The following is a 13,045-nucleotide window of genomic DNA, read 5'->3' as shown; positions in this document are numbered from 1 at the left end:
CTGGTCTGGAAGGCGCAGGTGGATGGTGATCCTGCTGTGGCCCCTGGGAGAGTTCAGCTTCCCAGGACCCGCCTGGGGCTGCGTCAGCCTCCTCCCTACCCTCTATAGCCCACACATGTGCACGTAGTTAAAACTTGTTTTCACAGAAAAATTAGGCAGTGTCTCTTCCGGACACGCGCAGCCTGGTCCTGGTTGTTAAGTTTGTTTTGTTGATCACGTTGCCTTCCGACTCCCCGAGCCCTCCCCTCGTGACCCTCAGGTGTTCCCCACCCTTCAATCACACGGGAGAGGTAGGAAACGCTGTGGCCTAAGGACTCTCTCCTGGCTCCTGGAGAAAAGGGACCTCGACCTGCGCAGCCTGGCCACCTCGCCCTAGCGACTACGAAGCCCAAGGTTCTCTCTCACCAGCTCTTCCCATTCCTTTCCTGTCCATCAAACCATACCCAGGGGTGGAGAGTTGTTTGTTTGTTTTGAGACAGGGCCTCTGTGTAGTGGGGCGTGTGTGTGTGTGTGTGTGGGGGGGGGGTGTCTCTCTGTAGACCAGGCTGGTCTTTGAATTCTCTGAGTGATCCCTGCCTCTGCCTTCAGAGTGATGGGATTAAAGGCTTGCTGGAGAGATTTAAGATTGCGCTGCGCTGCATCATACTGACGGTGTTTTCCAGAACTTTCTCTGCTGGTAGCCAGGAAGACTCTGAACTTAGGAGTGGTTAGGGTACCAGTGCCTGGCAAGCTGCCTTCCAGCCCGGCAGCTTTCCCTGAAAGTCAGGGTAGGTGACCCGTTACACATTTCCGAGTGTGTGAATGGGAATCTAAGCGCGGATGAATTTAGTTAAGTGTTGTTGAGGCCGTAGCACAGTTGGTGAAGGGATTGCCTAGTTTGCAAGATGTCCTGGGTTTGAGCATAAACCAGGATATGTGATGTGCTGGAGTGACAGTACTCTGGAGGTGGAGGCCAGCCATACACAGTGGCCTACAGGCCAGCTTGGCATTTGAAATATAGGCAAACCTGTCTCAAGATAGAAAGAAAAATTACATTATTGTGTTATTTATGAAGCTATGAGAATTTGCAGGATGTCTGGGGCATCCCGATTCTTCGATTAAAGTATATATTTTAAATGTCTTAGTAGGGGGGGGGGTTGTATATGGCTCACACTTGGGAGACTCGGGCAGAAGGAATGTTCAGAGAGTTCAAGACCACCCTGGGCTACAGAGTGAGTGAGGCATTTTAGAAACATTGCAATAATAACTACCCGCTCTGTGCCTTTGTTGATTTTCACCTCAATTTATGAGCCTAGTGCTGGTGAGTGGCAGGTAAGGTTAGGTAGAGCTTTGAGTGGCGGATGGGAGGATGACACCTGCTCAGTAAAGTTTGGGTGTAGGCTACCCAGGTGATCTCATCCTGGTGGCTCCTGGTGACTTTGGGTGGTGGAGGACGGGGAGGGGGAGGGGTGATGTGTAGACCCACCTTACCTTTTCAGTGGCCCGGCTTAGGCTGGTTGGCAGCTGCCCTGCCTGACTGTCTGCTTGGCATGGTTCCGAGTTCTGCCGGCACTGTGGTTAGAGATAGAGAACCATTTCTAGAGATCACATAACAAGTACAGATCTCCTTTCCCTGAGGTGGTCCTGAGGGAGCCAGATCCAAGTATGGATCAGTCAGAAGAGGGTTGGAATGAAAGTTTGAGAACAGCCAGGACTACATAGTTCTAGGTCACCTAGAGCTACGACGTTAGCAAGACTCTGCCTTAAGAACCCACCCAACAAGGAGCAACTGACCACTGAGCTGGCAGTGCCATCGAAGTAGACAGTACCTGCTACATGACACCTAGGCACACTATAGTGATTAGTATTTGCTGTGTAGTTAAGACTGAGGGGCCAGGAAGAGAAACCATTGCTGAGAAGCCATTATTCTGTCCCAGCTCAGTCTTCTCTGAGATCTGACACCCCCCCCCATACATACCTCATACATACCTCAGTTCATCTCTGGTTTTGGCATCTATATTTAAAGTGGGTGGTCCAAACTCACTCCTTGGGGTGCCATACTGGTGATCAGACATGCTGGGCTAAGGGAGGGCCAGGCTAAGTCAGAGGTCTCCTTTGTAGCTTTCTGCCGGCAGAGATGCCAGAAGGGCCATCTGTGAGGAAGTTTCACCATCTCGTCTCCCCCTTTGTGGGCCAGAAGGTGATCAAGACAGGCGGCAGCAGTAGGAAGGTCTACCCTGCCACCTTTCAGTCTCTGTGGCTTCAGGATGCTCAGGTGGGTTTTGCTTCCCCAGGTCTCACACAGCAGTGCTGGTTCACTCCACCTCCCCTGGAGACAGCTAGCTTTGAAGATGGCTAGTGGTATCCTTTCTTTAAGCATTGGACAGCCATGGTAGGACTGCATGTGGCCCTGCTTTCGGTGTGACATATCCTGTTACAATGGACTGGGGGCTGTGAAGAATGTCTGAAATGGATGGACCTGACGACCCCCACACAGGATCAGGAGAACTCTATTGACTTATGTGTATCTTCAATGCAGTGTCACGGGCCCCCATAAGCCAGCTGGGAAGTAAGGGCTGAACACTGTCAAGGATCTGAATTCAGACCTCATCTCAAATGGAAGTCAGAATTCCTTCAGGGCACTCAGGCACTCCCATGGACTGACCCCTGCCCCGCGTTCTTTGCTCGCACTAGTTGCCTGCAGCCCAGTTCTTACCCAGGGTGTGGCCATGTTTCCCCTGCTTGGGTACATCGTTCCGTTTTTTTCTTCAACTCTGTTACCACTCCCATCTCTTCAGTTTACCATGTTAATTTTAGTCTCTCTTCAGATTTCACTGAGTCATCCTGTCCTGCCTTGCCTGCTTTATACTGGCTGAGAGATGAGTCCTCTGTTCTTCTACCATAGCCTCTATTTCCTCCTGTTGCATCCTTATCGCCAAGCCTGTCCTTCGTCGTGTTGAGTTGGGAGACAGGAACAGGGCAGGGCTGGCAGTACTCTGGTCAGTCTTGTATTCCCCCTTAGCTATGAGGATCTGCATGGAGGAGGTATGGGGTGAATTTTGGACAGTGACACGGGGTTCTCTGCTGCTGCTGCTTAGCTGTGTGATCTGAAGCAAGTTCTCATTTTCTCGGCTCTAATATCTTCAACTGTAGATGGGTTGTAGTAGAACACTTTGTGGTGGTTCGATCGGGAATGATCCCCAAAGGCTCGTATATTTGAATGCTTGGCCATCAGAAAATAGAACCGTTGGGAAGGATTAGAAGGTATGACCTTGTCGGAGAAGATGCGGCCTTATTGATCCACTGAGAGTGAGCTTTGAGGTTATAAAAGCCCAGGCTCCCTAACCCCCAACCTCCTCTGCCTGCTGACTATGAATCAGGATGTAAAGCTGTCTGTAAAAGTAATGTATTTGCCTGAAGGGATTGTTGTCTGTGGGGCTTACTGCCTCAGTCTGATAACCTAGTCCTAGCCCTGGAAGCTCCCAACCTTTATACACTCTTATCCAGGCTCTTATATACACTCTTATATACACTCTTATCCAGGCCTAGAATGTTCTCAGCCTCTGAGACTTGCTGCTGAATAAGCTCATCCCTTCCTAGTTCTTTCTGACCTGTGGCTGACTGACTTAACTTGGCTCTTCTGGCTTAAATTCCTTTCCAAGCTGACTGATTCAATCTAGCTTCTCTTGGCTTCTGCTTGGCCTCATGCTGACTTTGGCAATACATTCTCATCTGGCTCCTTCTGTCTTTTTCTGTGTCTAACTCGTTACCTCTCTGCAACCTGTCTCTGTACAGCTGTCCCAATCAAAGAGCCTTCTTTTTCTCTCCTCCTTTCTCCCTCTGTGTTCTCCTAAATAGCTTCCCTTTCCCCTCTGTTCTTGTGAGAGTTGAGTATATCCTATCCTGTCAGATCTTTCTCTGATTCATCACTTTGTCTGCCACTCAATTAGACATCACTTTTATATATGGTGCTTCCTTCTACAAACTAACTCTACCTTCATTGTTTGGGATTAAAGATGTCCTAAGGGCATGTCTGTATTCCAGCCAGAGGGATTAAAGGTGTGTAGTAAGGTTGAGCCACACCACAGCTAGAAACAGGTTTTTTCAGTAAATATTACCATTTCAGGGCTCACAGTGTGGTCACGTATCCTGCAACAGCTATCTGATGCTGTTCTAGCACCATGCCTGTTTGCTTCTTGCCGTGATGATAATGAACTAATCCTCTGAATCCGTAAGCAAGCTCCCAGTTAAATTCATTTTTTCCAGGAGTTGCCTTGGTCCTGGTGACTCTTCCCAGCAACAGAGCAAGGACGAAGACACACTAATTTGATAAAACTCTCGTAGGCGTAGACTTTACACCTGACACTAAATATGTTTTGTACCTGATAATTGCTAGTTCTCTTTTTCCACAGTACACATGTACATATTGCACACATACTTAATAGACGACAGAACCATTCTTTGAGTGGAAGTTGGCTCATAACCCTTCACCTAGACTTCATCTTTGGAAACTGAGGTCCTGAATAGTTTTAAGTTTAGGAGTCAAAGTCTTCCAAACTTAAGGCTGGTGGCCTCTTTGTAGAGACTGTCCTGCATGGTTTGAGTCCCATGGTTTTGATGTTCCACACTTAATTTGATAGTTGGCACTTATATATCACTGGGTAGATTTGGGAACAGATGAATATGTGGACCTAGAAAAACGTGTCATGAAGTAACTAAAAGAATGACCCTTTATATAATCTTTGGTGTCTTAGTCAGGGTTTCTATTCCTGCACAAACATCATGACCAAGAAGCAAATTGGGCATTTATTCAGCTTATATTTCCACATTGCTGTTCATAACCAAAGGAAGTCAGGACTGGAACTCAAGCAGGCCAGGAAGCAGGAGCTGGTGCAGAGGCCATGAAGGGATGTTACTTACTGGCTTGCTTCCCCTGGCTTTCTCAGCCTGCTCTCTTATAGAACCGAGGACTTCCAGCCCAGGGATGGCATCACCCACAATGGGCCCTCCCCCCTTGATCACTAATTGAGAAAATGCCTTACAGCTGGATCTCATGAAGGTATTTCCTCCAGGAATGCTCCTTTCTCTGTGATAACTAGGTTGTGTCAAGTTGACACACAAAACCAGCCAGTACAATTGACCCCTTGTCAACTTGACATACACACACATCACTAGTAAGCCTCAACCCTTTCTTATTCATCCCCAAGCTCTAAATAACTTTAAAAGTCCCACAGTCTTTACAAATTCTTACATATTAAAATTTCAATCCCTTTAAAATATCCAATATTTTTAAAAATTCAGAGTCTCTTAAGTGTGGGCTCCACTAAAATACTTTCTTCCTTCAAGAGGGGAAAATATCAGGGCACAGTCACAATCAAAAGCAAAATCAAACTCAAACTGTCCAATGTCTTGAAACCACTCACAATCTTCTGGGCTCCTCCAAGGACTTGGGTCACTTCTCCAGCTCTGGCCCTTGTAGCACACAGCTTGTCTTGTAGGCTCCGGCTGCCTGTACTCCACTGCTGCTGCTGTTTTTGATGGTCATCTCATGGTACTGGCATCTCTAAAACACTGCTGTCTTCCACTGCAACTGGGCTTCATCAATAGCCTCTCATAAGCTCTCTTCATTGTGCCAAGCCTCAACTCCTTTGCATGACNCCTTCAGTCCTGGGCCATCAATTGCAACTGAGGCTGCACCTTCACCAATGGCCTTCCATGGCCTCTCACAGTGCCAAGCCTCAGCGGCTCTTCATGACTCCTTCATGCCTTCAAAACCAGTACCATCTGGGTGACTCTTACACATTACCAAGTCCAGCCACAGCACAAGGTACAACCTTGGCTATCTCTGGAACACAGCCTCTGTGCTCTCAGAAAACACTTCCCAGAAGATTTCACCTCGATGATGCTGGTCTCTTCTTAATCACCAGTAATTTCTTAGCTCCAGCTAGCCAGTGTCAGTAGTCCCAGTAATGCAAAGGTTTCCCTTTAGTAGTTCTGGTATCTTGTTAATCACAGCTGATTCTTCAGCCCCAGCTAACCAAAACCACAGAATCTTCACAATCAAAATAGCAACAGCTCTGATAAGAGTCTTTAATCTTCCCTCTGAAATTTCACAAGCCAGGCCTCCATCATCTGTACTGTTCTCAACATTATCTTCCAAGCTCCTACAGAACATGCCACAGAGTTCTTAATATCCCAGTAGCTCTTCTAGCTCAAAGTTCCAAAGTCCTTCCACAGTCCTCCCCAAAACATGGTCAGGTTGTCAGAAGGATGCACCACTATGCTGGTTCCAATTTGTNTTTTTTTTTTTTTTTTTTTAGATTTATTTATTTATTATATGTAAGTACACTGTAGCTGTCTTCAGACACTCCAGAAGAGGGCGTCAGATCTTGTTACGGATGGTTATGAGCCACCATGTGGTTGCTGGGATTTGAACTCCAGACCTTCGGAAGAGCAGTCGGGTGCTCTTACCCACTGAGCCATCTCACCAGCCCCGGTTCCAATTTGTCTTAGGGTTTCTATTCCTGCACAAACATCAAGACCAAGAATCAAGTTGGAGAGGAAAGGGCTTATTCAGCTACATTTCCACATTGCTTTTAAATCACTAAAGGAAGTCAGGACTGGAACTCAAGCAGGAGCTGGTGCAGAAGCCATGGAGGGATGTTCCTTACTGGCTTGCTTCCCCTGGCTTGCTCAGCTTGTTCTCTTAGCCCAAGACTACCAGCCCCAGGGATGGCATCACCCACAATGGGCCCTCCCCCCCCCCTTGATCTCTAATTGAGAAAATGCCTTACAGCTGGATCTCATGGAGGCATTTCCTCAAGGGAGGCTCCTTTCTCTGTGACACACAAAAGCAGCCAGTACAGGTGTGTTCCTGAAATCTTTGGGAACATCTCTCCTAGGTGGTTCTGTGCAGCCTTGCTGTCTGGCACAAACCTAGCTCATCATTAATCCATCTCCTGCAGCTGTATTCAGACATTTGCAAAGTCGTACACCTGCTGCTCTCACCTCTGGGAGGAAAGGGCAAAGGACACAGAGAAATCTTTTGTCCCGGGAAAGCTCTGGGAGAGGGAAGGAGTGAACTGTTGGCAGCTAGCTGTTTGTGAAGCTTTGACCCCTGGGAAGGTCTCTAAGGGTCCATATGTGTTCTGTTTGTTTGTTTGTTTTTGTTTTTCACAGGTGCATGGAAAAAAATTATTCCTTCGGTTTGATCCAGATGAGGAGATGGAGCCACTCAACAGCAGCCCACAGCCTGTACAAGGAATGTGGCAGAAAGAGGCTGTGGACCCAGAGCTGGGCTTGGGTTCCAGTGCTCAGGAACCCTCTGCAGGCCCCTCTGGATCTGGGGAGCCTGTTCCCAGTAGATCTGATGAAACATTTGATCTTGGGGGGAAGATCCCTTCAGCAGGTGCTCGGAAGTGGCTGGAGGTCAGGTTTGGTTTATTTGGCAGTATCTGGGTGAATGACTTCTCCAGAGCAAAGAAAGCTAACAAAAAAGGTGACTGGAGAGACCCAGTGCCCAGGTAATGGTGTGATATGTGCAGGGGTCCTAGTGGGGTCTCCCATGTTTATGTGGCCCCCCTCTATGGCAAGGCATGGCTGAGGGGCCACACTTGGGGATGTCCAGGTCTTGCTAGGCAAAAAGGGTGCACATTCACCCCTAAGAACTGGACCTGTATCCAGATGATTGCATCTGCTTAGGTGTTAGAGGAGAGGATGGGGTTCCCAGGCAACGTGGTACTCGAGAAGAAGTACCTCAGAAGAACAGCATATGACTAGACTCTAGTGCTCTGAATTTAGGGTTATAGTTTTCCCAGTTATTTAATTTGTGAACATTGAGGGAAAAAGGTGCATAAAGCTCTGCGTGTGTGTAGTATTGCTTCCTTAAAGGGCAGTTCCCAATCACCCCGGAAGAGTATGCTTGCTTGCTTGCTTGCTTTCTTTCTTTCTTTCTTTTTTCAATTTTGAATCAAGCTTTAATTAAATACTAACCAGCCTGGAGTCTGGTCAGGTTCACTCTGGGATCCCAGGGAGTTACCAGGAATGCACATTCTAATGGCTGGCTTTGCCCGGTGGCTGGCATTGGGCTGTTTGCATACATGCCAGCAATGAACATGTTCTATATTGTTACCATTGCATGAGTATGTGCACCTCAGTGTGCACTTGGAGCTCAGAGGACAACTTTCTGGAGTTGATTCCCTCCTCTTACTGTGGATTGTGGAGCTCAAACTCAGGTTACAGTTTCATGGCGAGCTTAGGATGTCTGGACAGCCTCCTGCTGCAATCTTTAAGCTTTGGGCTATTAAGTTTGACAATGGGCTATTAAGTTTGATAATGTGTGTTGTCAGAATTGTTTCCAGGCCAGTGTATGTCTGTGAGTGTGTTTGTAAAGCATTTTGACATTTGGAGTTACTAAGTTTTGTGTAGTCAGTGGTCACTTCTGAATTTCCCTTGTAGCAGTGGATCTACCTTCTACTGAGACACACAGTATGTAGAAGTGTGATGGGTACTTCTGTGGTAGTGTGCAAGGCCTCCGAGCCTCACCTCCAATCCTTGAAAGAGAAATTTTTATTACATGTATTTGTCTATGTATTTTTTGACTTATTTATTTATACTGTGTGTGTGTGTGTGTGTGCATCCCCTCTCATGCATTCATGCATGTGCCCCAGCACACGTGTTGAGATTTAGAGGACAACTTTCAGCACGTGGGTCTGTGGGTCCTGGAGATCACAGTCAAGTTGTCAGAGCTGATGGCAAGTGCCTGCATCCTCTGAGCCATCTTGCCAGCTCCGACAATTAAAAACAAGAAGAAAAGAAAGCAAGAAACATCACTGCTTTATTCCTGACTAGCCTAAGTTACTCTCAAATTCGTAATCCTCCTGTCTCAGCCTCTCTGCACGCTGGGATTATGGGCATGAACCTACCTCCTAGCTTCCCAAAGTTGTCTCTGCCCTTCCCAAGAACACCAACTAGATCAGACATGGACCCAGGTTCTGCAGCTTCCAGTGTAGAGGCAGCTCTGGTTGGATTAGCTATCCCTAGATATTTCCTTACTGAAGTGTGTGATATGTCCTTTCTTTGCTTAACACCCAAGAGGCTTAGGGGCACATACATGCAGGAGTTGGTTAATCTGGCCTGAAACTGGAAGTGATACTCTTTGCCACCATTTCTTCATCTTCTCCCTAATGAGCTCCCCCCCACCCCCAACTCCCAGGTCTGCTTCCACTCACCTCCTGGATTCAGATTTTCTGCTTTCCATCATCAACATGGATTGCTGCAATGTATTAGAAAGCAATGTATATATTCATATTTTACTTACTACCTCTTGGCCCTGAGGTATTTATGTTCCTGACTATAGGACCTTAACTTCTGTTTGGTCCAGACTAGTATAGAAACTTAATGTGCAGCTGACCTGATGGAATATGGGAATAACTGTGTATAAATGTGACCCATATAGCGGTGGTCACTGTTACGCACATGTGACATGGTTATATAGCAGTAACTATACAGTTATGTACATTGATAGTTGCATGTGTGAGCTGATTATGTTGTGGTGACTATATATACTTATGAACTGACTCTATAAGGGGCTGTTTATGAATGTATGCATTGACTACACAGTGGTGGTTGTAATGTATGATCTCTTCTGTCTCCTCAGGCTGGTACTCCATTTTAGTGGTAGTGGCTTCCTGGTATTTTATAATTGCCAGATGTCATGGAGCCCTCCCCCAGTGATTGAGCCCACTTGTGACATATTGTCTGAAAAGTTCCATCGAGGACAAGCTTTGGAAGCTCTAAGCCAGGCTCAGCCTGTGTGCTACACACTCTTGGACCAGAGGTACTTCTCAGGATTAGGTATGACCTGTGTGATGGGAGGAGCCCCACAGAGTTGATTAATGGTATAGTGACTCATCTGTAGGGCAGGCAAGACTTAAGGACTACTATCTCGGTTGTGCCAACACTGTTGTTTTTCAGGTTGGTTTATCCCTTGATCTCAGACTTGGCTGTTAGCTTAGGAAGAGCCTCACTTGTTTCTGTGGTGTAACATTCACAACATGATAGTGTTTTCTGCTCTAGAGGCAGTGGGACCTGGGAAAATGGGCCTGATAAATGAGGAAGACTGTTGGACCCACCCCAGGGGAGTCAGGGTATCCCAAAAACCATGAGAGGCCTTCTTGTTGTAAAAGCATGAGGCAGTTTAATGGCGGGGCCCCAGGCCGATGCATATCTCACGCAGGAGGCAGAGGCATCGACCCTGAAACCCAAAAGCTAGGGGGTTTTATAGGGAGTTATAGGGAGAGGGTTGGGGGATTTGGGGGGAACTTGGCACAGCTTCACACAATTGGCTTGATTACAAGTCAGTAGAATAATACATGCAGGTTGTAGCATCAACAATTCCAGGGAGGGTCAGCGAGACCCAGGCCACCAGATGGCCACTGAGTCAATCAAAAAAATAACCCAAAACAGTTCCTGTGTTTATGTCTATCCTTGGGGCCACCCATCCTCAGGAATGTCCAAACAAGGGCCTCTCCTGGACATGCCTGGACTTGTTATTGTAAAATCTTCAGCTAGGCCTTCAGGGCCTGTCAGGCCTCAGGCCTTCAAGTTCCTAATATTGCCCTATTTGTCTCATGTTATACTTTCGACTGTAAGTTCTTTGCTTTTCTTGAATTCAGTTCCTTTCAAGACGAAAGTTTCATGCAATAGCCAACTTTATTCAAAGCATCAGACAATTTATACCCTTGAGAGTTAAGAGAATGGTTACCTGAATAAAGCTCTCATGAGTTCAGTCTGTAAAAAATCATAAGGACAAGCTACATGTGGCAAACCACGATTTTCCATAAAGATACTGTATTAGTCAGGGTTCTCTAGAGTCACAGAAATTATGGAATGTCTCTCTATATTAAGGGGAATTTATTGTAATGATTTACAGTCTGTAGTCCAACTAACCCAACCAATGGGCATCAGTGAATGAGAAGTCCAAAAATCTAGTAGTTGCCCAGTCTCAAGGCTAGTTGTTTCGGCTGGTCTTCTAGAATCATGAAGCAGTAGGTTCCAACAGATGTGCTGGCAAATATGTGCAAGCAGGTGAAGAAGAGTGAGTCTTCCTTCTTCCATTGCCTTTATGTAGGCCTCCAGCAGAAGGTATGGCCCAGACTGAAGATGTGTACCACCATGCCTGGATCTGGAACTTACCTATTCCCAGGCTGACCTTGAACTCAGAGATCTGTCATTCCTAAATCTCCTGGGATTAAAGGCGTGTACTACTTTGCTACCTTGCCTGGGCTTAAGTTTTTCAAGGCCACTATGCCTTAAGATCTCCATGTCGAGATCCAGGTCAGAAACCCGTGTCTTCCAGCCTCAAGTGTGACCTCCATTTCTGGATGGTAGTCATTCCAGATGTGGTCAAGTTGATAACCAGGAATAACCATCACAGATCTATAAACACATAACAGCCAGTTGTGTGATCAGCGAAGTAAACTCGCCCCTATCTGATATACCCGGGAAGAGCATGAAAACGTATCCCAAAAGTAATTCCATGTTTTGAAGAAACTGAGGTCACAAGACTCCTGTCTGGTTTCCTTGGAGTTTTCTCACAAGCACTCAGAATTGTCCTCGAATGATTGCATTCTTGGGCCATGTTCTGACATGATAGGACTGTCACAAGACTTCTGATGAGATATCAGTGTGACCTCTTGACAGAGGGATCATGTTGTGTACCTGGCACACTCTAAAGCCTGGCGACCTACAGAGGATTTAGAAGGTTCTGGGTTAAGTCATGCTGGGAATGGTTGTCCTGCAGGCCATTGGAAGAGAGGGAGGAGATGCCCACTAATAGATACTGCTCTTGGGCAATGAAGCTTCTGATACCAAAGCAGAGTCGGGTATTAGGTCAGCTCCAGGCTCTTAGAAGCCAAGAGAAAGAAGCAGGTCTCTGCTCTGGAGAAGTGAGTAGTGAAACTGTGAGCATTTCCAGCTGAGACCGGGAATGCTGTCGTTCTTAGTACTGGGAAGGTTGTTTTCTGCTCACACGAGAGCAGTAAAGGTCACCACAACTGGTTAAAGCAGTTGCTATTGGCAAAGCTGTGTGCATAGACAAAGTGTGACTTGCCTGCCATGAATATAGTTTATGCTAAAAAGATGTGAAAGCATTGTGCTGTCATGGGAGAGCCAGTGGAGTCTGTTTCTGTGCCAGAAGGATGAACAAGGTTTCCAGCAGTGGCTTTTGGATGTGCACAGAGACCTGACTACACAATGATACTGGTGAGAGCCAGCGTTGAGTCAATGACTCCAGGGACTCGGGCACAGCCCTGTCCTTATGCTGTTCCACGGGATAATCACTTGTTAGCTTTCCCTTTTATTCAGATGAGGAAACTAAAGCAAAGGGCACCTCGCTGGTGAGCAGTGAAGCTGAGGTGAGTCCAGGTAGGCCTCAGCTGTAACTGCAGTGAGATTATGAAACTCTTGGGGAAAAGTCAACTGTCTAGTCTGTTGCCCCCGTGCGCCATTGGACTTATTCTCCTCTCCTTAGCAAGGCCATTGCTCAGTAACCAGAAAGATGGACTGAGCTCATCATCACCTGAGACAGATCGTGAGCTAGCGTGGTGGCACATGTCCCTAACTCAACACTTAGAAGACAAGGCGGGGGGGTGGTGGTGGCGGGGGGGATCAGGAGTTTAGCCTAGGCTACATAGCAAGTTTGAGGCAATGTAGACAGCATTTCCTACCCTCATGTCTCCCTTTGTTTTCAGGGAACATTATAAAGAATGAAGCCTTGTACAGAGCAAGGATACATCCCCTCTCTCTCGGTTCATCCCTGAGTTCTTTCTCTCGGGAGGCCCTTGTGGATCACGTGGTGGAGTTCAGTAAGGACTGGCTTCAGGACAAATTCCAAGGCAAGGAACGGCACACACAGATCTACCAGAAGGAACGATGTCCTTCTGGTCACCAGGTCATGAAGGAGACATTTGGGCCCCCAGATGGGCTCCAGAGGCTCACCTGGTGGTGCCCTCAATGCCAACCCCAGCTGTCCTCCGAGGGGCCACAGACTCTTCCGTCCTCCTAA

General features: G+C 47.1%; 1 protein-coding gene across 1 annotated transcript; it reads left to right on the top strand.

The window, feature by feature from the left end:
* The first annotated feature begins 2,116 nt into the window (after positions 1-2,116).
* On the top strand, positions 2,117-13,045 carry Neil2 (nei like DNA glycosylase 2). Its single transcript, XM_021204140.1, has 4 exons — positions 2,117-2,254; positions 7,159-7,502; positions 9,638-9,834; positions 12,732-13,045. Exons 1-4 carry the CDS (start codon positions 2,117-2,119, stop codon positions 13,043-13,045), a joined length of 993 nt encoding a protein of 330 aa, XP_021059799.1.

Source organism: Mus pahari, chromosome 8 (assembly GCF_900095145.1).
Source record: "Mus pahari chromosome 8, PAHARI_EIJ_v1.1, whole genome shotgun sequence".
Classification (NCBI taxonomy): domain Eukaryota; kingdom Metazoa; phylum Chordata; class Mammalia; order Rodentia; family Muridae; genus Mus; species Mus pahari.
This window is presented reverse-complemented; position numbering and strand designations above follow the sequence as displayed.